The following is a 25,432-nucleotide window of genomic DNA, read 5'->3' as shown; positions in this document are numbered from 1 at the left end:
GTGATAAGAGGCTTACGTTCCCTAGGCTTTGGAGAGAGTGGGTATTGAGCTTGGGTGATGTATTGTTAAGGTTTAGCAATTGGATGTCAGGAAGGGATCAATGTTTGGCTATATAGGGTTTTGGGTATCCCATACTAGGGAATCTACCTAGGAAGCTGCTAAGGGCAAAGGTGTATCAGATTGTGTGGTTTGGAAGAGAAGGATGGGAGTCTCAAGAGCCTGGGGTTAAGCAGATGTGGGTGGTGGTCCTACTTTAGCCAGGAGGTCCTTTCCCAGCAAGGGGACAGGACAGGCTGACACCACTTGGAAGGAGTAGATAAGGGGGGATACCTCTATAATTAAAAGTGGTAGGGTTTAGTGAGGCTGTTCCCTACTCTGTCAACAGAGGTACGAGAAGGAGATGTGGGTCCCCACAACTCCATCAGGACCAAAAAAGTAGCCCTAGTATCCAGAATGAATATGGATGGCTGTGATACTGTGTCGACTACCCAAGGCTTTCTGTTGGAGATGGCAGTGGTTGGGCCAAGAGAGCCTGGGCCACCATAGTCATCCATGGCCAGACCTAGGAGGTTAGCTGGATGGTGCCATGAAGGAGATGCAGTTGTTCAGCTGCCCAGTGTTCCTCTTGGTGGCACCGTGGGCAAGGCTGAAATGGTTTGCAAGGGTTTGAACAAACCTGGGCCCAGGGACCCTCCTGACTGTATTTGAAGCAGGAATATGAAGGTTCATGGGCTTTGGGAGTCTGGGCACCAATTACAGCTGGCCTCAGTCAGCATCAAGTATTTTTGTTTGGGGGCTTTTTTTTTTTAATCTCTTCCATGGTACACCTTAAAAGCTACTGCTAAGACTTCTACTTGTGGACTCAGAGGTCCCCTCTTTAGGCATTTAAATTTGGCAATGCCAAGAAAACTATGGGATGAAGCCTACTTGATGATGATGAATGATGGTTTTGATGTGTTCTTGGATTTGGTTTGCGAGAATTTTATTGAGTATTTTGCATCGATATTCATAAGGGAAATTAGTCTGAAGTTCTCTTTCTTTGTTGGGTCTTTATGTGGTTTAGGTATCAGAGTAATTGTGGCTTCAGAGAATGAATTGGGTAGAGTACCTTCTGTTTCTATTTTCTGGAATAGTTTGAGGAGAATTGGAATTAGGTCTTCTTTGAAGGTCTGATAGAACTCTGCACTAAACCTATCTGGTCCTGGGCTTCTTTTTGGTTGGGAGACTATTGATGATTGCTTCTATTTCTTTAGGGGATGTGGGACTGTTTAGATCGTTATTCTGATCTTGATTTAACTTTGGTACCTGGTATCTGTCTAGAAAATTGTCCACTTCGTCCAGGTTTTCCAGTTTTATTGAGTATAGCCTTTTGTAGGAGGAGCTGATGATGTTTTGGATTTCCTCAGGTTCTGTAGTTATGTCTCTCTTTTCATTTCCGATTTTGTTAGTTAGGATACTGTCCCTGTGCCCTCTAGTTATTCTGGCTACGGGTTTATCTATCTTGTTGATTTTCTAAAAAAACATCTCCTGGTTTCGTTGATTCTTTGAATAGTTCTTTTTGTTTCTACTTGGTTGATTTCGGCCCTGAGTTTGATTATTTCCTGCCATCTACTCCTCTTGGGTGAATTTGCTTCCTTTTGTTCTAGAGCTTTTAGGTGTGCTGTCAAGCTGCTAGTGTATGCTCTCTCCAATTCCTTTTTGGCACCACTCAGAGCTATGAGTTTTCCTCTTAGGACTGTTTTCATTGTGTCCCATAAGTTTGGGTATGTTGCGGCTTCATTTTCATTAAACTCTAAAAAGTTTTTAATTTCTTTCTTTATTTCTTCCTTGACCAAGTTATCATTGAGTAGAGTGTTGTTCAGCTTCCATATGAATGTAGGTTTTCTATTATTTATGTAGTTATTGAAGATCAGCCTTAGTCCCATTTATCATAAAAGTCTTGGAAAGATCAGGAATTCAAGGCCCATACCTAAACAAAATAAAAGCAATATACAGCAAACCAGTAGCCAACATCAAACTAAATCGAGAGAAACTTGAAGCAATCCCACTAGAATCAGGGACTAAACAAGGCTGCCCACTTTCTCCCTACCTATTCAATATAGTACTTGAAGTCCTAGCTAGAGCAATTAGACAACAAAAGGAAATCAAATGGATACAAATTGGAAAGAAAGAAGTCAAAATATCACTATTTGCAGATGATATGATAGTATATATAACTGACCCTAAAAATTCCACCAGAGAACTCCTAAACCTGATAAACAGCTTCAGTGAAGTAGCTGGATATAAAATTAACTCAAACAAATCAGTGGCCTTTTTCTAAGGATAAACAGGCTGAGAAATAAACTAGGGAAACAACACCCTTCACAATAGTCACAAATAATATAAAATACCTTGGTGTGACTCTAACTAAGGAAGTGAAAGATCTATATGAGAAGAACTTCAAGTCTCTGAAGAAAGAAATTGAAGAAGATCTCAGAAGACGGAAAGATCTCATATGCTCTTTGGCATTGGCAGGATTAATATATTAAAAATGTCTATCTTGCCAAAAGCAATCTACAGATTCATTGCAATCCCCATCAAAATTCCAACTCAATTCTTCACTGAGTTAGAAAGAGCAATTTGCAAATTCATCTGGAATAACAAAAAACCTAGGATAGGAAAAACTATTCTCAACAATAAAAGAACCTCTGGTGGGATCACCATGTCTGACCTCAAGCTGTACTACAGAGCAATTGTGATAAAAACTGCATGGTACTGGTACAATGACAGACAGGTAGATCAATGGAATAGAATAGAAGACCCAGAAATGAACCCACACACCTATCTTTGACAAAGGAGCTAAAACCACCCAGTGGAAAAAAGACAGCATTTTCAACAAATGGTGCTGGCACAACCGGCAGTTATCATGTAGAAGAATGTGAATTGATCTGTTCTTACCTCCTTGTACAAACTCAAGTCTAAGTGGATCAAGGACCTCCACATAAAACTAGAGACACTGAAAGTTATAGAGGAGAAAGTGGAGGAAAGCCTCAAAGATATGAACACAGGGGAAAAATTCCTGAACAGAACAGCAATGGCTTGTGCTCTAAGATCGAGAATCAACAAATGGGACCTCATAAAATTGCAAAGCTTCTGTAAGGTAAAGGACACTGTGAATAAGACAAAAAGACCATCAACAGATTGGGAAAGGATCTTTACCAATCCTAAATCAGATAGGGGACTAATATCCAATATATAAAAAGAACTCAAGAAGTTGGACTCCAGAAAATCAAATAACCCTATTTAAAAATGGGGAACAGAGCTAAACAAAGAATTCTCACCTGAGGAATACCGAATGGCTGAGAAGCACCTGAAAAAATGTTCAACATCCTTAATCATCAGGGAAGTGCAAATCAAAACAACCCTGAAATTCCACCTCACATCAGTCAGAATGGCTAAGATCAAAAATTCAGGTGACAGGATACTGGCGAGGATATGGAGAAAGAGGAACACTCCTCCATTGTTGGTGGGATTGCAAGCTGGTACAACCACTCTGGAAATCAGTTTGACGGTTCCTCAGAAAATTGGACATAGTACTAACAGAAGATCCAGCAATTCCTCTCCTGGGCATATACCCAGAAGATGCTCCAACTTGTAATAGGGACACATGCTCCACTATGTTCATAGCAGCCTTATTTATACTAGCCAGAAGTTGGAAAGAACCCAGATGTCCCTCAACAGAAGAATGGATACAGAAAATGTGGTACATTTACACAATGGAGTACTACTCAGCTATTAAAAACAATGAATTTATGAAATTCTTAGTCAAATGGATGTATCTGGAGGATATTATCCTGAGTGAGGTATCCCAATCACAAAAGAAGACACATGATATGTACTCACTGGTAAGTGGATATTAGCCCAGAAATTTAGAATACCCAAGATACAATTTGCAAAACACATGAAACTGAAGAAGAAGGAAGACCAAAGTTTGTATACTTTGCTCCTTCTCAGAATGGGGAACAAAATACCCATGGATGGAGTTACAGAGACAAAGTTTGGAGCAGAACCTGAAGGAATGACTATCCAGGGATTGCCCCACTTGGGGTTCCACCCCATAAACAACCACCAAACCCAGATACTAGGCAGATGCCAACAAGAGCCTGCTGACAGGAGCCTGGCAAATACAGAAATGGATGCATCCATTGGATGGATCACAAGGTTCCCAATGAAGGAGCCAGAGAAATACCCAGGGAGCTGAAGGGGGCTGAAGTCCCATAGAAAGAACATCAATATGAACTAACCAGTACCCTCAGAGCTCCTTGGAACTATATCACCAATCAAAGTAAACACATGGTGGAACTTGTGGCTCTAGCTGTATTTGTAGCAGAGGATGGCCTAGTGGGTCATCAATGGGAGGAGAGGCCCTTGGTCCTGTGAAGGCTCTATGCCCCAGTATAGGGGAATGCCAGGACCAGGAATGGGAGTGGGTGGGTTGGGGAGGAGGGGAGAGGGGAGGGGATAGGGGATTTTCAGAGGGGAAAGTAGGAAAAGGTATAACATTTGAAATGTAAATAAAGAAAATATCTAAAAAAAATTAATAAAAAAGAAAAAAGTTACTTTCTAGTTTATTTTCATTATTACATAAAGGATTCCAGCATTTTCTGTAATGTTAAATATTATAGTAATGAATTCTTTCAGCCTCTATTTTCTGCCGTCTAAATTTCTCTATTATTTTTAAAGGACAGTTTTGTTAGTCATAAAAATTTGGTTAAAAAAATCTATGTCCTCCTCTACTTTAAAAATGTCATTGTGCTACCAGCTATATTCCATTGTTTGTGATGAAAAAAATCTCTGTCAATCATATTCTCCAAGCTGCTTCTATTAAGTTTTCAGGTGTGGAATTATTCTAAATTTATCTTTTTGTAATTGATTTGCTTAGTAATATCAGATTTCATCTATGTTTATAGCATGAGACAGGATTTCCTTCTGGTTTAAGTCTTAGTATTTTAATATATGAATATGAATATACTACATTTTTCTTACCAGTTATCTGTTAACAGAAATCTGGGTTACTTCTGTATCTTGGGCAAATACTGTCAGAAACTTGAGTGTGAAAATATCTCTTAAGACTCTGTTCTCAATATTCCTGGACATGTATCCAAAAAAGAATTATAATTTTAGGTTTTAGCTATATATATATATATATATATATATATATATATATATTTGGTTTTTCGAGACAGGGTTTCTCTGTATAGCCCTGGCTGTCCTGGAGCTCACTTTGTAGACCAGGCTGGCCTCGAACTCAGAAATCCGCCTGCCTCTGCCTCCCGAGTGCTGGGATTAAAGGCGTGCGCCACCACGCCCGGCTAGGTTTTAGCTATATTGATGTACATTTGATAAAGTACCACATGCAGTTAAAGTATGCATGCCAGTGGACTTTGAAATATGCATGTAATATATTATGCTAAACACACCATATCCATACCTCAATTATTTACTTCTGGGGAGTAACACCTAACATGAAATTGAAGCTTTTAACACATTTAGACTCTTTTATATAGTATTGTTCATTGTAGGTCATACACTACACAGAAAATGATTGTTTAACACAAAGTGGAAAAGAGATTAGTTCTTTGGAGAATACAGAAAGACTTGGGAATAAGTCTTGCTCTAGTTTTTCTGTCTCCAGGGGAGGAAAAGCACTTGTTCTGTGCATTTTCCCACCTTGCAGGGCAGGGTCTGCTGTAGGAAGGTGTCTGCCTCCTCTTCTACTCTTAGCTATCCTAGTTTCTGGGCTTCATTGTTCCCTTAGCACTCAGCATAAGTGAAATAGAAATCAGTCCTTCAGCTGGAACTTTAAGAGATTTGGAATAAGACTATTTGCCTTCTTTTTCTGCTCTCTCATTATGCTCTCTTCAGAAGCCTGAAGGCTCTAGGAAAATACCTTCCCTCTATCTCTTTTCCCTGATGTTTGGGTATCCAAGTTCTAGTATTGATTCAGCATCTGGGAAGAGATGAAGTAGAAATCCGGCCCTTGGAGAGCAATCTTGAGTCTACAAGACTAGGTAGAAGGTGCACTCTCTCCCTTCTGCTCCCTGAGAGAAAACTAATGAAAGCTATCCTCTAGGCTATGAGTTAAATATCTTGAAAGACGGTTTTACAGTAACACAGCACATCTGCATTTCCTCTGGATTGGTACAATCTTTTTTTTTTAACATATAGTTTTGTTGTTCAGAGTGACTTTTCTTAACTGAATTCTGAATTTTTTCTAAGAGTACTTTGGTTCAAATAGTACGGTGTGATGGTTTGAATAGATTTGGCCCCCACAGACTCATGTCTGAATGCTTGGCCCATAAGGAGTGGCACTACTAGGGAGTGTGGCTTTATTGGAGTAAGTATGGCCTTACTGGAGAAAGTGTGTCCCTGTAGAAGCAGGCTTTGAGGCCTTATACTCATTCAAGCTATACCCAGTGTCACACAGTCTCCTATTGCTGCCTTTGGATCAAGATATAGAACTTTCAGCTCCTTCTCCAGCATCACATCTGTTGTACTCTGCCATGATAATAGACTGAATCTCTGAAACTGTTAAGCCAGCCCCCATGAAATGTTTTTCTTTATAAGAGTTGGCTTCGTCATGTTGTCTCTTCACAGCAATGGAAATCTTAACCTAGACACATGACTATTCTGTTGTGTCTGGAGAAATCAGCGGTCAGGCCCCAAGAGTAACACTCACTGTTTTCAGTCTCATTACGATACCTTTACCCTGGATGCAGATGGATACACACCTGTGAGAACAGACAGGGTTGTGGTCTTTCCTGCCCCGTTGTGTCCCAGAAGAACAGTGACCTGCCCCTCATATATGTTCAGTGACAAGTTGTTTACTGCGGGTTTGTTTCTAAATTCCTGTGGGATGAAAGAGTAACATGTTATCTGTCAATTAAAAAGGCAAACATTAACATCCTCTGCACTTATATCATCCAACACATGCTATCAATAGTGGATAATGTTGTTAGGTCCAAAGGAAACTCTAGTTTCCCAAACTTCAAAAAGCAGTCCAGATATCCAGAAATGGGCTCAGCCTGGACTCTAGAAAGATTTCTTGCAGTTAGACAAAAGCAGGTATTCCTCAGTAATTTGTGAAGCTGGTTCCCCACTACCATACATGTATGTATGTATGTATGTGTGTATGTATTGTGTATGTATGTAGGTGTGTGTGTGTGTGTGTGTGTATATATACATATATATATATATACATATACATGTTATATACATTTCAAAGTACACATTAGCATCTTAGCTCTTCTCACCTCCCTTACACTCCCCCAGCTCATTGGCTCCTCTACCCCCAGCTACCCATTCTCCTTCTAACCCTGCTATTTCTCCTGCACTCTGCTCTGCTCTGTTCCTGATGCTCTCATGGCCTGGTCCAATCTGCTGGCCACATTCAGTCTACTTTCTCTTTCTGTTCTAGACCCTTCCAGATGTCTCTGGCTGTTCTTTCTACAATGAACCCTTTATTTACAATAAAACCCTTCCCCTTAGCCATGCCAGGAAGTAGTCGATGTTATCAGTTTATACAGTCACTATATTCCTTTAAGTTAGGAGTAGCTTTGTATCTCTAAATATTTACCAGAAACATATTTGAACATTTCATAAATATCTCAAAATTGGCATGTCTAAAACCCTGAATATATCTTTATTATTAACTTACACATCAATAAATATAAAAATCAAAATTATCTTTTGAAAAAATATTTAACTGTTCCTTCAAACTCATCTAATGTATCTCAATATGCACACAAGAGATGCTTGAATGTAATTCTACACCTTAACAGAAATCACACATAATCCCTGTTTCACAGAAGCCTTCACAAAACACAGTGGGACAAAAGATGAGGGCATGTAAGAGTAGCGGCAGATATGAACAGCATTATGAACAAAACAAAGGGCCTAAAATGATACACCTGATAGTACTTTAAGAGGTTAAGAAAGGTCAGATTGTCTTGGCCCCTGACCTCCTCCCCTTGAAGAAAAGTGTTTTTATTATTTTTTATTGGTTATTTTATTTATTTGGATTTCAAATGTTGTCTCCCTTCCTGGTTTCCCCTCCACAAAGCCCCAATCCCATTGCTCCTCCCCTTTGCCTCTATGAGGGTGTCCTCCCACTTACCCACCCACTCCTACTTCACCCCTCTACCATTGCCCTACGCTGGGGCATGAAGCCTCCATAGGACTAAGGGCCTCCCGTCCCACTGATGCAAGATCCTTATTTATTTCATATGTAGTTGGAGTCATAGAGCCCTCCATATATCCTCTTTGGTTGGTGGTTTAGTCCCTGGGTGCTTGGGGGGGGGGGTCTGGTTAGTTGATATTGTTGTTCTTCCTGTGGGGTTGCAATCCCCTTCCATCCTTCCCCTAACTCTTCCATTGGGGTCCCTCTGCTCAGTCTGATAGTTGGCTGAGAGCATCCCCATCTGTATTAATCAAGCTCTGGCAGAGCCTCTCAGGGGACAACTATACCATGCTCCTGTCAGCAAGTGCTTCTTGGCATCAGCAATGGTATCTGGGTTTGGTGTCTTCAGATGGGATGTATCCCTAGGTGGGACGGTCTCTGGATGGCCTTTCCTTCAGTTTCTGCTCCATTTTTTTGTCCCTGTGTTTCCTTTAGATTGTAACAATTCTGGCTTAAAATTTTTGAGATGGGTGGGTGGCCCCATTCCTCAACTGGGGGCCATGCCTAACCTCTGGATATTGTCTCTACAGGTTCTATCTCCTCTTTGTTGGTTATTTTAGGTAATGTCATTTCCCCCTGTTGGGTCCTGAGAACCTCTCACTTGGCATCTAGGACTTTCCAGTGGCTACCCCCGTTCCCCATCCCCCACTGCTACATATTTATATTAATTTTCTTGACCCTCTGAACTTCTTTCCTGTCTCTTCTCATACCTGATCCTGCCCCCTTTTCCCCTCCTCCTCCTCTCTCCCTCCCAGGTCTCTTCCTCCTTCTACCTCCCATGATTTTGTTCACTCATCTAAGCAGGACTAAAGCATCCACACTTTTGTCATCCTTCTTGAGCTTCATATGGTTTGTGAGTTGTATCGTGGGTATTCTGAGCTTTTTGCCTAATATCCATTTATCAGCAAGTACACACCATGTGTGTTCTTTTGTGTTTGGGTTACCTCACCAGGATATTTTCTAGCTCCATTTGCCTGTGAATTTCATGAAGTCATTTTTTTTTAATAGTACAACCCCATTGTGTAAATGTACCACATTTTCTGTATCCATTGTTTTGCTGAGGGACATACGGATTGTTTCCAGCTTCTGGCTATTACAAATAAGGCTGTTATGAACATAGTCAAGCATGTGTCCTTTTTATATGTTGGAACATCTTCTGGGTATATGCCCAGGAGTGGTATAGCTGGGTTTTCAAGTAGGACTATTTTCAATTTTCTGAAGAACCACCAGATTGTTTTCCAAAATGGTTTTACCAGCTTGCAATCCTACCTGCAATGGAGGAGTGCTCCTCTTTCTCCACATCCTCACCAGCATCTGCTCCCCCCTGAGTTTTTGACCTTATCCATTCTAATGGGTGTGAGGTGGAATCTCAGGGTCGTTCTGATTTGCACTTCCCTGATGACTAAAGATGTTGAACATTTCTTTAGGTGCTTTTTGGCCACTCCAGATTCCTCAGTTGAGAATTCTTTATCTCTGTACCTCATTTTAAAAATAGGGTTATTTGGTTCTGTGGAGTCTACCTTCTTCAGTTCTTTGTGTATTTTAGACATTAGCCCTTTATCGGATGTAGGGTTGGTAAAGATCTTTTCCCAATCTGTGGGTTGATGCTTTGTCCTATTGTGATTTTTAATGAGATCAATAGGACCCTCCTACCCTGCTGAGAAAGAATTCTGACAGGTGAAAACGGTTTGTTTCCTCTGGAAGAACAGCTTTATGTGATGGTTTATGAGATCAGAGGTTGTAAGCCTACATCAGGTGTGATGTGAATGTAGCCTTCTGATTTTAAAATCTCTATCTTCATTTGTGGCACCAAGAATCATTCCTAGGCAAGAGCTTGCTCTTGGTCAGCTGGTTTGAGGACTTACTATACTCTAAACTGGCTTAATAAAAGTGTAGTGATTTCTAACTGTCTCACATGGATTATTTCAGTGTGACATATGAAACAGAAGTTTTACAGGATGTATCAGGGAGCAAAGGGTAGTCATTCCAGAGACCAAAGGTAAAGTCAGTCCTATTATGTTCCCAAATCCTACACAGATAGTTTAAATACATTGCACAATAAGTTCTCAGGCATTGAATAGAATATAAAAAAGGATTGTGTCTCAAGAAAGAATAATTATCTATAGACTTAAGCGAAACAGATATGAAAGAATCAACTATTGCCAAGAAATTGAATTGCTTCAAAAGCAATTTAACAGAAACAAAACCACCCCGTATCCTCCCCTGTGTGAATAATAGATTTTCTTGAGTTAATAAAGCCAGGAAGAGATCCAAAGGAAAACCACCTTGAGTAAAAACTATCAAACTGTACAAAATTAGTGACCAATTTTTGTAAGTTACCAGAAAAATAAAAGAATACGTAGGAAGCAAAATAAGAACTGAAGCAGATTTTTTAGCTTTTCACTGAAAACATCTCCTGTGAAAAGATACAATACCAATAATCCTAGTATTAGAGACATGGTGGCAGAAAGATCATTAGTTCAAAGTCAACCTAGTCATATAACAACACTCTGTACCAAAAATCAGAACAAAACAGAGACAGAAGGCCAAGGAAATGGCTGAGTGGTTAAAGTGCTTCCTGCATAAGGGAAAGAATGAGTCTGGTCCAGAATCCATGTAAATCCTGGTGGCCATGGGCCTGCTTGTAATTCCAGTTTGAGAAGGCAAAACAGAGGATCCATAGAGCAAGATGACTATCAAGATTAGACATATTTGTGAGGTCTAGGTCTGATTGAAAGACATGTTTCAATGAATAATGGACCCATACACATGTGCACATGCACAAACCCATGTAAAAGGAGAAAAAAAACCCAGAATTAAGAAAAAAAAAACCTTTTCTTCTTTTTCCAAGTTCGTTTTTTTAAAATATTTTATTATTTTACTCCATATTTAATTCCGACCTTTCCCCACCCCCATACCTCCTCCCCACTTCCCTGTCTCCACATGAATGCCCCCACCCCGACCCCCACCCCACCTGACCTCTAAACTTCCTGGGGCCTCCAGTCTCTTGAGGGTTAGGTGCATCATCTCTGACTGAACCGAGACCTGGAAGTTCTCTACTGTATGTTGGGGGCCGCATATCAGCTGGTGTACGCTGTCTGTTTGGAGGTCTAGTGTTTGAGAGATCTTGGGGGTCCAGATTAATTGAGACTGCTGGTCTTCCTACAGTGTTGCCCTTCTCCTCAGCTTCTTTCAGCCTTCCTTAATTTATCAGCAGGAGTCTGCTGCTTCTGTCCATTGGTTGGGTGCAAATATCTGCATCTGACTTTTTCAGCTGTTTGTTGGGTCTTTCAGAAGGTAGACATGATAGATTCCTTTTAGTGAGTGTTCCATACCCTCAGTAACAGTGTCAGGCCTTGCGACTTCCCCTTGAGCTGGATCCCACTTTGGGCCTGTCACTGGACCTTCTTTTCCTCAGGCTCCTCTCCATTACTATCCCTGTAATTCTTTCAGACAGGAACAGTTATGGATCAGAGGTGTGACTAGGGGATTGCAACTCCATCCCTCACTTGATGTCCTGTCTTCTTGCTGGTGGTGGGCTCTATAAGTTCCTTCTCCCTACTGTCAGGCACTTCATCTAAGGTCTCTCTCTTTCAGTTCTGAGAGTCTCCCAGATCTCTGGTGCATTCTGGAGGATCCTCCCAACCTCTTATTTCCAGTGGTTGCCTTTTTCCATTCTTTCTGCTGGCCCTTAGGGCTTCAGTCCTTTTCCCTCATCCAATACCAGGTCAGGTTCCCCTATCTCCACCAAACTCCCTACCTCTCCTTGTCCCATCCACTTTCCATCCCAGGTCTCTCCCTCTCTCCCCACTTGTGATTGCTTTCTTCTCTCTCCCAAGTGGGACTGAAGCATCCTCACTTGGCACTTCAGCTTTTCAGCTTGTTGAGCTTTTTTAATTCTGTGGATTATATCTTGGGTCTTTTTTTTTTTTTTTTTTTTTTTTGGCTAATATCCACTTATTAGTGAGTACATACCATGCATGTCTTTTTGAGTCTGAGTTACTTCACTCAGGATGATATTTTCTAGTTCAATCCATTTGCCTATAAAACTCAGGATGCCCTCGTTCTTAACAGCTGAGTAGTATTCCCTTGTGTAAATGAACCACATTTTCTGTATCCATTGTTCTGTAGTGGAACATCTAGGTTGTTTTCAGCTTCTGGCTATCACAAATAAGGCTGCTATGAACACAGTGGAACATGTGTCCCTGTGGGATGGTGGGAGATCTTTTGGGTATATTCCCAAGAGTGGTACTGCTGGGTTTTCACTATTTCCAATTTTCTGAGGAACCTCCAGATTGATTTCCAGAATAATTGTACCAGTTTGCAATCCCATGGGCAATGGAAGAGTGTTCCTTTTTCTCCACATCCTCTCCAACATGTGTTGTCACCTTAGGTTTTCATCTTAGCCATTCTGTTTGGTGTAAGGTGGACTCTTAGGGTCGTTTTGATTTGCATTTCTCTGAGGACTAAAGACTTTGAACATTTCTTTAGGTGCTTCTCAGCCATTCGAGATTCCTCGGTTATGAATTCTGGGTTTAGTTCTATACCCCATTTTTTGATTGGGTTGTTTGGTTTTCTGGTGATTAACTTCTTGAGTTCTTTATATATTTTGGATATTAGCCCTCTATCGGATGTGGGGTTAGTGAAGATTTTAAAAATACTTACACTTTATTACTTATTATTAGAACTTATAAGAAAATAATAAAAAGCAAGTTATTTAATCTAATTATTATAGAAGAAATTTAATCCAGCAACATAGCTGCTCTGGCAAATATCTGATCCAACTGGAATGTTGTCTTGGACTACAATAGTTCTGGGTGGAATACACACACATCCTTAGTACACACCTTTAATCCCTAACAAAGAAGGGATAGTTTGTAGAAGGAAGCAGTCTTGTTTGAAAGTGAAGTCTGACAGGCAGACAAAGTGACAAATCAGAGAGACATTTGTGACAGAATGAGTCAGAGATAGGAAAAGTCCAACTCATAGGAGAATAGCAGAAGAGAGGCTACATAAGAGCAGCAAGAGAGAACAAAGATGGTATGATGTGGTATGTGTGTGTGTGTGTGTTGCTGGGAACAAAATAAGGAGAGGCCCTGGGGAGGCCCTGGGGAAGAAGGGAAGGAAAAATATGCCAGAGTTCCTGTGCTCTGGGCAGGCAGATGCAGAGAGACTGCCAGGCGCTTTCCACTCGGCCCCAGGTGAGCATCTAAGCCTCTGACACCACTCGGCGGTGGGTGGAGAAGGGGCAGCCCCTGACCAGGGACCCCGGAGCTACCTTGCTAAAGCCCCAGGGTTGTAGGACAGAGGGAATAGGGGAAGAAGTTCCCAACACTGACCAGAGTGGGCAGCGGGTCTTGATGGAGCAGAGACTCTCTATGGTTTAAGAGCTTTATTATAGAAATGCATGGAGAGAGAGAGAGAGAGAGAGAGAGAGAGAGAGAGAGAGAGAGAGAGAGAGAGAGAGAGAGAGAGAAAGCTAGAGAGAGAGAGAGAGAAAGCTAGAGAGAAAGAAGAGAGCAGAGGAGAAGACAGAAAGGGAAGAAGAGAAGTGAGAGATAAGAGGACAAAGGAGTGAGAGTGTAAGAGAGCGAGGTGGGGCCTAACAGCCCCTTTTATGGTCTTCACTGTTGCTAGGTAACTGGGGAGAAGTTTAGCCTAAAGGTCAGAAGCTTGGGCCATTGCTTAAGTGACTAATGACCATGCTTCTCCTGTGGGGGCTGTGGGAGGTGGTACCTTAGGCAGTGTTCTAGGAGCATGAGGGAATGCCTACCGTGTCATGTAGGTGAATTATGACCACCAGGGTTCAGACCTCAGCTCCACAGAATGAGCCAGAGAATGAGAAAAAGACAGAAGATTAGAATAGATTGCCAATGTTAGTATGAGGCCAGGCAGAGCAGTGCAATCAGAATCTGAGAGAAGCTGGATTGAATAGTTAGTTTGAAAGATTAGATTGTACAGAGACTAGAAGCTCCTAGGCCTATCGATAAAACAGAGAAGGAAATGCTCTGGGCTCAGCCCAAGCCATGTGTGTGCACAGCTCGGGTCTGGCTCTCATCTCATCACTTCATCTGAAGAAACAAAAGCACATTTACAAATAATACACATCTATGGTAAACAACGAATGATGCAATGCTAAGATCATCTCCTTTCTGAGATGAAAACAAACACTTCCATGTTCAGTGAAGCACAACTCGAAACCTGTCTATCAACAGATAAATGGATAAAAATGTGAGACACAACCTGAAATATTATTTGGTCACAAAAGAAGGAAATCCTGCCACTTGTACCACAGGAATAAACCCCAGGGAACATTATAATGAATAAAATTCAGACACAGAAGCTGAAACTATGATTTCATCTTCATGTAAAAATCTAAACACACCACATTAGGGGAGAATAGTGGCTATTGAGTACGGAGGGACATAGAGATATATTGGTTAAAGGGCTTCAACTCTTAGTTACAAAAGAAATCTTTGGGCCTAAGTACAACATGTAATGGTAGTTAATAATATAGCATTTTTATCTGATATTTGATGAGAGCAGATTTTTAAATTTTCTCACTAAGATGAACTATTAAAACCAATAAATGCTAATGTATATTAAATATCTGGGATAGTAAATCCTTTATATAGTACACATATATACAAATTCTACTATATACATAAAATATATAAAATTTTATGTGCTAATTTAAAAGTTTATATCCAATGAAAATATTCTGCCAGGAGGTACAGAGAAACCCTGTGTTGAAAAACAACAACAACAACAAAACAAAAGAGAAAGAAAACATTCTTAGATGAAGATGAAATAAAGACTATTTCAGATTTACAGAAAAACAGAAGTTAACTACCAGAGGGCTGCCAGTAATATTATACCCCTCACCACATCTAAATGAACCATTGCATCAAGTTTACTTATTAATATTAATTTTACAAAATCACATTATCATTTCTTGCTATATCCATTACAGAAGAATGACATACATAAAGATGGAGTGAATAACACAGCATTTGTAAAATTATATCAATTCCAACCAAGCTCTGGTTCTCAGAGGACAACTATATTAATTATGATGCAAATAAACAATGAAAGAATCTTTTTGTTTTTTTGGAGTAGCCAATTATGAACAATCTTTTTGGTTTTGTGTTCTTGCAGGAACATTTGAAACAATACCTTGTGCAAATGCATGATATGGATTCCTGCCTCCAAGTTGGGAGGTTCAGCCTCATAGCAGTTATGTATTATGGGGGTGCACTTTGCCTCTTCTGTAGTCTTTCTAATTTTTGGTTTGCCAAACCAATATGAGCGCTACAGAAAAAAGATAAGAGATCATTAACCAAAATAAGTATAAAAAACTTTTGTGTTAAATTGCTGTTTCTAAAAATGTAAATCATGCTAAACAAATGAGGGTCTGTTGTTAATCGTTTACTCAGTGCTTGGATCAGGATAAAGAGCTTATTATACTATGGTCTTTTTATTAATGAATAAATAGAAAACTTAATAACAAAAACTTTTTATGAAAGGGAGATAAAGAACATAAAGTTAGATTGATCTGTTGGGAGATGGGGGAGGGTCTGGGAAAAGTTGGGGGACGAGGAAAACATGATCAAAATATACAGAATAAAAAAATTAAGTTAAAAAAGGATGACTCTGAATAGATCTATCACAAAAGGAATCCAAGATCAATATAATTCCTACAAAGAGTAGACTAGATGGTTTCAGTAGGGAATTTTCTCAAACATTTAAACAAAAATTAACAGTTTTTATTCAACTCTTGCCAAAAACCATAAGGGAATACCTCCTCAATCGGCGTCACCCTAACACCCAAACCCGACAATCTTATAATATAGATGCAAAACTCTTCAATATAACACCAGCAAGCTGAATCCACTAGAATATTAAAATTATATACCATTCCAAAGTGAAATGTATTGCAGGAATGGTTCCAGATACTATGATCAATCACTGTAGTATCACACTGATCATAGGATCATTTCAATTCATGCATGATAAAAATTGTAGCAATCTTGAAACATAAAGGTGTTTTCATGAAAAAAAAAATACCCAACCCTCCCCAAACTCCAAACTTATAGATAACAATACTCAATGATGAAAGATTGAAAACTTTGTTTTTAAAACCATGAACAAGCCTGCAATGATGGCCTGAAAGAGGGGACACATTGGAGGCAGGTTGGACGTACTGCCATGACCTGTGCACACGAGGGAGAGTTCGCCTGCCAGAAGAACATGAAGAAGCAGTGCGACTCAGGTAAGGGAAAGCGCTGAGATGATGGGTCTCTGCTGCTGTCTGGAGGCAGAGGGACTCCAGATCATGCAGCAGAAGCAGGAAAAGGCAACTGAGTGGCAGGAACCCAAGCAGCTCTGTGGCTTCGCGTCCACTCCACCTGTGTGCCTGAGCCAGTTCCACCATGGTTGAGCTTCTTTCTGTGGCATTTTGTTTTTTGTTTTCTTTAGGGAGGGGTTACATGGACAGAGGGTAGATATGGAGGGATGGGGATGAGTGGGATTGGAGGACATGATCTGAAATTCACAAAGAATCAATAATAAAAAAAGAATGCAATGAAGAGTAAAGGATAATTCTCTTCCATTTGCAGAATGGGGGAGAGTATTTGCAAATTATATCAAAGAAGGGGTTAGCACATTAGATACATAAGAAAGCAAATAACAATCAGTGAATGGGCATAAGACCTGTTTCTATAAACATGACATCTAAAGGCCAATTAGCACATAAATGTCATATCTATGATTCGTTATCAGGAAATTAATTTAAATTTCACATAAAGCCTCTGAGGGTAACTACCATTAAGGGAATGAATGAGTAAAGGAATGGAACTTTAGTACTTTACTGGGAGGGCTGACAAAAAAATGGGATGACCTGTTAGTTTCCAAAACCTTAAACCCAGAAGTTCTGCAAGAACTAGCAATTTTATCCCTAGCTATATACTCAAAATAGTTTAAAAGTCATATCCTCAACAGCATGCAATAAATATGTTCTCCAGTGAGATGTGTAATATTATGCAGCCTACAAGAGGATGAGTAAAGATGAATTCATACTGACACTTTTAAAACTGTAAATGCTGTGACAGTAGCTAGACAATGTAGTCCTTTAGATTAGAGGGTTGGAAACCAAAGGGAACTCCCACCAGATTAATGTGGGGTGCTTTATTAGATTCTAAAAGAGAGAACTAAATAAGTCCTGTATTTAAACTTCAGCACTTGGTCCCTTTCACGAAAAAATCTGAGAAACTACTTAAAGAAGCATTTACAAATAAGTAATTATTATGACTGCATTTTTACATCCCTTGAGTGAATAAATTCATAGAAAACGTGAGCAAATTAGAGGTGCCTAAAATGCAAAAAACAAGAACTTCTTTTTAGATCATACTTTTAGTTTTCTAGAATGAAACACTGAGTCGGGGGTCAAGGTTGTATACTGTGACTGTACACTGTAAATACACTAAGTCCTAGTGACTTCATTTTAAAATTGCTAATTTTATGTCATATGTATTTCACTAAAAAAGTGAAGATTTCTAAGAACTAGGAAACAGCTTGGCTTGTTTTACTCTTCCTGAAGAACGAAGCTATAATCTATTTTCAGGTATAATACTCTGCAGCCAAATTATCTATAGTTTTACTCTTCAGTATTAAAAAAAAAACACCTGTCAGTAGTTCTCAAGGTAGAAGGACTGAACTGAATTTTAGAGAATGACCTTGGAGCCCTGGCTTATCACACTTGGCTGTGGTGTCTCCACTGTGAGCAGGCAAACACTATTAGGAAATCTGAGGGATAAGAAGCAGGCACTTTTCTACTTCATGCAAGTAACTGGTTCGCTCCCCTGAAGGGGACCAAGTGTTGAGGCTTAGATACAGGAGTTATTTAGCTCTCTTTGCTAGAATCTAATACAGTGCCCACACTAATCTGGTGTGAGTTCCCTTTGGTTCCCAACTCGCTAATCTAAGGGTCAAAACACTTACGGTTTTACAAGCTTCAGTGTTTTAGTCATACATGTTATGCAACTATATACACAGCAGAATCTATGGCACATCAAGAAATGCACAGTGTCTCAGTACTGCTGGTGTATAGATTAGGATGGTCTATATTTGGCTTTTAAATTTGATTACATTTATGAAGTAGGTTTACAAAGCCTATGAGCATTTGGAACAATAGCAACATTAAAACTTACCATAAAAGGGAGGTGGGAGGATCAAAGAGTTGAAGGAGGGGATACCATAATCAGAATCTATTGCATAAAAACAATCTATTTTCAGTAAAAGAAAAATAGAAAGAAAGAAAAAAACTCACCATAAGGAAAAAGTACCATGGTTGAGGCACACCACACTGTCCAGGAAAGACGGCTTCTACATACCAGGTAACAAGGCTGTATAAGAAAGCATCAAACAAAAGCATTCCAAGCATATAGCCAAAGTTGAGGTTATCCTCAAGATTGGCTGGTGTCCAAAGGTTGTGCCATTTAACACCAATCTCTGAAATAAAGGGGAGACATTGGGCATGGGTGAAATCTCTGAGACTTGGTACTCTGCCCTGTGAGTTACCTCTCAGCTGTGGCCCTTAGCAAATATATTACCACAGAACAAGGTGGTTTCATTTCTCCTTTGTTTCTTCAAAACCCTTAAAAAAATCGGGAATGATTTAAATTAAATGAATAACAGAAACAAAGAACAGTCCAAGAACAAGGAAGGAGTAGACTTTATAGAATGTGAGTTGTTTCCCTTAAGAGTTTCTCTCCTCCCAGAGAAACAAGCACAAGAATGGCCAAAAGTGTAAACTATATTCTCCAGTGCTGAAGCTGACTGACCACCAATAAGGAGAAACCAAGGAGTTCTGCTGAGTGACGGCACTGATAGGACTGCAAACAGAAAGTCAGCAAAGGACGGAAAGAAAGGCTTTTCCTTTCCTGTGTCCATAGCAGGAGAGGATGAGGGTTTGCAGAGAGCAAGGCTCAGAGTCAAGACTTAAAAAGGACCACACTTCAGGAAGCTCATCTGTTCTTCGCCTTTGCCCTTTCCCCCTCAACAACAGCCATGGACACTAGGTATTTTAAAAGAAAGGGTAATAATATGAAAAAAATCTCCTGGAAAATTATTATCAAAATTATAATCAATTTCGAGAGGTAATAAACAATAAATTAGAAGTCACAGGAAAATAGGAGTCAAAATATACACCACAGGAAATTTTCTATAAGCTCAAGTCCTCCTGCTTCCAACAAAGTAGAATGCCTGAAAGATAAATTTATAGTAGAAAAGGAGACAATAACTAATATAAAATTGATAAATCTGATAAAAATAATTAGGAAACTAAACGGTTGTACTCTTCTACAATAAACCAATGGAAATAAGGACACAGATGAAGTAATGGGGATTGTTACTATTTCCTGCTAAATGAGAATTACAGAAGTATCTACAAATAAGTAAGATATACAGTCATCTGACTGGCTACTTAATAGAAGTTTTTTTTTAAATTGGATATTTTCTTCATTTACATTTTAAATGTTAGCCCCTTTCCTGGTTTTTCCCTTTTCCTGCTTCTATGAGGGTGTTTTCCCACCTGCACACCCACTCCCACTTCCCTGCCCTGATATCCCCTACACTGGGGCATTGAGCATTCACAGGACCAAGGGCCTCCCCTCCCATTGATGCCAGACAAGGCCATCCTCTGCTACATATGCAGCTGGAGCCATGGGTCCCCCCATGTGTACTCTTTGGTTGGTGATTTAGTCCCTGGAACTCTGGGGGTGGGGGGGTTCTGGTTGGTTGATAATGTTGTTCTTCCTATGGGGTTGGTTGCAAACCCCTTCAGCTCCTCCAGTCCTTTCTCTAACTCCTCCATTGGGGACCCTGTGCTCAGTCTGATGGTTGGCTGTGAGCATTTGCCTCTGTATTTGTCAGGCTCTGGCAGAGCCTCTCAGGAGACAGCTATATCAGGCTCCTGTCAGCAAGCACTTCTTGGCATTTGCAATAGTGTCTGTATACAGGATAGATCTCCAGGTGGGGCAGTCTCTGGATGGCCTTTCCTTCAGCCTCTGCTCCATACTTTGTCACCATATTTGCTCCCATGAGGATTTTGTTACCCTTCTAAGGACTGAAGCACCCACACTTTGGTCTTCATTCTTCTTGAGCTTCATGTGGTCTGTGAATTGTATCTTGGGTATTCAAAGCTTTTGGGCTACTATCCACTTATCAGTGAGTACATACCATGTGTGTTCTTTTGTGATTGAGTTACCTCACTCAGGATGATATTTTCTAGTTCCATCAATTTGCCTAAAATTTTCATGAATTCATTGTTTTTAATAGCTGAGTAGAACTCCATTATGTAAATGTACCACATTTTCTGAATCCATTCTTCTGTTGAGGGACATCTGGGTTCTTTCCAGCTTCTGGCTATTACAAATAAGGCTGCTAAGAACATAGTGGAGTATGTGTCCTTATTACATGTTGGAGAATCTTCTGGGTATATGCACAGGAGTAGTATAGCTGGGTTCTCAGATAGTACTATGTCCAATTTTTGAGGAACCGCCAAACTGCTTTCCAAAGTTGTTGCACCAGCTTGCAATCCCACCAACAATGGAGGAGTGTTCCTCTTTCTCCACATCCTCGAAAGCATCTGCTGTCACCTGAGTTTTTGATCTTAGCTATTCTGACTGGTGTGAGGTGGAAACTCAGGGTCATTTTGATTTGCATTTCCCTGATGACTAACATACAATAACCTTACAGAATTCCAAACAGACTGAACCAGAAAAGAAATTCCTCCAGTCATATAAAAATCAAAACACCAAATGCACAAAACAAAGAAAGAATATTAAGAGCAGTAAGGGAAAAAGGTCAAGTAACATATAAAGGCCAACCTATCAGAATTACACCAGACTTCTCACCAGAGACTATGAAAGCTAGAAGATCCTGGACAGATGTCATACAGACCCTAAGAGAACACATGCCAGGCCAGATTACTATACCTATCAAAACTCTCAATTACCATAGAAGGAGAGACCAAGATATTCCATGACAAAACCAAATTTATACAATATTTTTCCACAAAACCAGTCCTACAAAGGATAATAGATAGAAAACTCCAAAACATGGAGGGAAACTACACCCTAGAAAAAGCAAGAAAGTAATCTTTCAACAACCCCAAAAGATAGCCACACAAACATAATTCCACCTCTAACAACAAAAGTAACAGGAAGTAACAATCACTTTTCCTTAATATCTCCTAACATCAATGACTAAGTCCCCCAGTAGAAAGACATAGACTAACAGACTATGTCTGTTATGTAAACAGGACTATGGATATGTAAACAGGACTCAGCACTTTGCTGCATACAGGAAATACACCTTAGTGTCAAGGACAGACACTACCTCAGAGTAGATGGCAGAAAAAAATTTTCTAAGCAAATGGTCCCAAGAAACAAGCTGGAGTAGTCATTTTAATATCCGATAAAAAAAAATCAACTTTCAACCATAAGTTATCAAAAAAGATAATGAAGGATACTTCATACTCAACAACAGAAAAGTCTACCAAGATGAACTCTCAATTCTGAACATCTATGCTCCAAATGCAAGAGCACTCACATTCATAAAAGAAACTTTACTAAAGCTCAAAGCACACATTGCACCTCACACAATAATAGTGGGAGATTTCAACACCCTACTCTCACCAATGGAAAGAACATGGAAACAGAAACTAAACAGAGACATGGTGAAAGTAAAGGAAATTAGGAAATAAATGGATTTAACAGATATATATATGTAGAATATTTCATCCAGAAACAAAAGAATATACCTTCTTCCCAGCACCTCACAGTACTGTCTTCAAAATTGATCGTATAATTGGTCACAAAACAGGCCTCAATAGATACAAGAAGAATGAAATAATCCCATGCATTCTATCAGATCACCACAGACTAAGTCTGGTCTTCAATAACAACAAAAACACCACAGTCTAAATCTGGTCTTCAATAACAACAAAAACAATAAAAAGCCAACACACACATGGAAGCTGAACAACACTCTACTCAATGATAACTTGGTTAAGGAAGAAATAAAGAAATTAAAGACATTTTAGAATTGCTAAGCAGAAAACTCATAGCTCTGAGTGTCTCCAAAAAGAAACTGGAGAAAGTACAGACTAGCAGTTTGACAGCACAACTGAAAGTTCTGGAATAAAAGAAGCAAATACACCCAAGAGAAGTGGACGGCAGGAAATAATCAAACTCAGGGCTGAAATCTACCAAGTAGAAATAAAAAGAACAAAAGAATCAACAAAACCAGGGGATGGTTTTTGAGAAAACCAACAAGACAGATAAACCCTTAGCTAGACTAAGCAGAGGGCACAGAGAAAGTATCCAAGTTAACAAAATCAGAAATGAAAATGGAGACATAACAACAGAAACCAAGGAAATTCAAAAAAACCATCACATCCTACTATAAAAGCCTATTGGAGGGGTTTTAATCACAGTTGAGAATATTCAGTACTCTTAAGTCTTCACATTAATTGAAAAATAGAACAAAAATTTCACTAACTCCTGATGATAATTTTCATTGAACTTGATGGAACTAGTCCTAAAATTCAAGATGTAACCTGAATGATTAAAGAACAGCAAAACAGGACAGTAACAACACATTAAGAATTACATGCTCCACTCTGTTCATAGCAGCCTTATTTATAATAGCCAGAAGCTAGAAAGTACCCAGATGTCTTTCAACAGAGGAATGGATACAGAAAATGTTGTACATTTAAATAATGGAGTAGTACTCAGCTATTAAAAACAATGAATTCATGAAATTCTTAGGCAAATGGATGGAACTAGAAAATATCATCCTGAGTGAGGTAATCTAATCACAAAAGAACACACATGGTATGTACTAACTGATAAGTGGATATTGGGCAAAAAGCTCAAAATAACTATGATACAACTCACAGACTGTATGTGAAGCTCAAGAAGAAAAAAAGTGTGGGTGTTTCAGTCCTGCTTAGAAGGGTGAACAAAATAATCATAGGAGGTAGAGGGAGGGAGGGGTCTGGGAGGTAGAGAGGAGGGGAAGAATAGAGGAGGGGGAGGGGAAAAGGTGGGCAGGATCAGGTGTGGGAGGAGACAGGGAGAAGTACAGAGGGTCAGGAAATTGAATAGAGGTATTCAGCAGTGGGGAATAGGAAACTGGGGGTAGCCAGTAGAAAGTTCCAGATGCCAGGAAAGTAAGAGGTTCCCAGTACCCAATGGGATGACAGTAGCTAAAATACCCAGCAAAAGGGAAAAAGAACCAGTAGAGACCATATCCAGAGGTTAGGTACAGCCCCCAGTTGAGGGATGAGCCCACCCACCCACCTCAAAATACTTAACCCAGAATTGCTCCTGTCTGAAGGAAATGCAGGGACAAAGAGTAGAGCAGAGACTGAAGGAAAGGCCATCCAGAGACTGACTGTCCCACCTAGGGATACATCCCATCTGCAGATACCAAACCAAGACACTATTGCTGATGCCAAGAAGTGCTTGCTGACAGGAGCTTGGTACAGTTATCCCCTGAGAGGCTCTGCCAGAGCTTGATTAATACAGATGGAGATGCTCTCAGCCAACTATCAGACTGAGCGTGGAGACTCAATGGAGTAGTTAGGGAAGAACTAAAGGAGCTTAAGGGGTTTCCAACCCAATAGAAAGAACAACAATATCAACCAACTAGACCCCACAGAGCTCCCAGGGACTAAATTACCAACCAAAGAGTACACATGGAGCAACCCATGGCTCCAGCTGCATATGTAGCAGAGGACTGCCTTATCTGTCATCAATAGGAAAGGAGCCTCTTGGTCCTGGGGACGCTTGATGCCCCATCATAGGAAAATGCTAGGGCCACCGGTGAGGTAGGAGTAGGTAGGTGGGGGAGCACCTTCATAGAAGCATGGGGGAGGGAGGTATGATAGAGGTTTTTTGGAGGGGAATCGGGAATGGGGATAACAGTTGAAATGTAAATAAATAAAATAGCCCCAAAAAAATTGGTATGTGGTTGGTGTGTGACTCCCTACACTCCTTATGCTATGGTGGCAGAGGCATGAGGATCTCTGTGGGTCTAAGACCAGCCAGGTTTACATAGTAAGTTTTAGGCCAGTCAGGGATAACAGTGAAATCTTATCTCAAAACAAAAACAACAAAGAAACAAAACAACCCTCCCCCCCAAACCAAACAATCCGCCACACCCCAAAACTAGTATTGAGTCATAAAATTCTTGTGATAGTGGTATAATCAGAAACTCAAGAAGAAAGAAGACCAAAGTGTGGACACTTCGCCCCTTCTTAGAATTGGGAACAAAACACCCCTGCAAAGAGTTACAGAGACAAAGTTTGGAGCTGAGACAAAATGATGGGATCCAGCCACCCTCCCGGCCAGAGGACAGGAGTCTGCCCTGCCCGGGAGCCCTTTGCCTCAGGAGCAGCGGGCGCCATCTTGGTTCCGGGACTCTGCCGAACTTAGGAACTTAGTCTGCACAGGTGAGAGTGTGCATCACAGAAGCTGACAGCTTCTGGGACAGGCGGGAGCCACAGATCCTCTGAGGCAGCGCCCTTTTCGGGCTCCAGACATCCGGCCACCCTCCCGGCCAGAGGACAGGTATCCGCCCTGCCTGGGAGCCCTTTGCCTCAGGAGCAGCGGAAGCCATCTTGGTTCCAGGACTCCACCGAAATTAGGAACTTAGACTGCACAGGTGAGAGTGTGCACCACAGAAGCTGACAGCTTCTGTGACCTGCCAAAGCAACACAGCTTCTGGGAAAGGTCCTGGTTTGGGCCTTCATCTTCGTCCAGGAGGAGGTCTAAACGCCAGATATCTGTGCACCTTCCCTGTAAGAGGAGAGCTTGCCAGCAGAGAGTGCTCTGACCACTGAAACTCAGAGGAGAGAGCCTGTCTCCCAGGTCTGCTGATAGACGGTAACAGAATCACCAGAAGAACAATCTCTAAACAGAGACAACTATAACAACTAACTCCAAAGATTACCAGATGGCAAAAGGTAAAAGTAAGAATCTTACTAACAGAAACCAAGACCACTCACCATCATTAGAACCCAGCACTTTCACTTCGCCCAGTCCTGGGCACCCCAACACACCCAAAAAGCTAGACCCGGATTTAAAAGCATATCTCATGATGATGGTAGAGGACATCAAGAAGGACTTTAATAACTCACTTAAAGAA

The 25,432-nt window shown here is 40.4% G+C and overlaps 1 protein-coding gene and 1 pseudogene across 3 annotated transcripts in view; one reads left to right on the top strand and one right to left on the bottom strand.

The window, feature by feature from the left end:
- LOC110299107 (ATP-binding cassette sub-family A member 3-like) overlaps nucleotides 1-25,432 on the bottom strand; it is a 118,417-nt gene that overhangs the window by 75,669 nt on the left and 17,316 nt on the right. For all 3 annotated transcript variants that reach the window (XM_029479129.1, XM_029479130.1, XM_029479131.1), the window contains exons 9-11: nucleotides 18,546-18,727; nucleotides 15,395-15,529; nucleotides 6,771-6,888 (exon numbers count right to left, since the gene is read on the bottom strand). In XM_029479129.1, coding sequence (XP_029334989.1) covers nucleotides 6,771-6,888; nucleotides 15,395-15,529; nucleotides 18,546-18,727 — 435 coding nt within the window. The remainder of the gene's footprint in view (nucleotides 1-6,770; nucleotides 6,889-15,394; nucleotides 15,530-18,545; nucleotides 18,728-25,432) is intronic.
- On the top strand, nucleotides 16,427-16,658 carry LOC110297332 (annotated as a pseudogene).

This window comes from Mus caroli, chromosome 7 (genome assembly GCF_900094665.2).
Source record: "Mus caroli chromosome 7, CAROLI_EIJ_v1.1, whole genome shotgun sequence".
Lineage (NCBI taxonomy): Eukaryota > Metazoa > Chordata > Mammalia > Rodentia > Muridae > Mus > Mus caroli.
The sequence above is the reverse complement of the archived record's forward strand: the minus strand, read 5'-3'. Positions and strand labels throughout refer to the sequence as shown.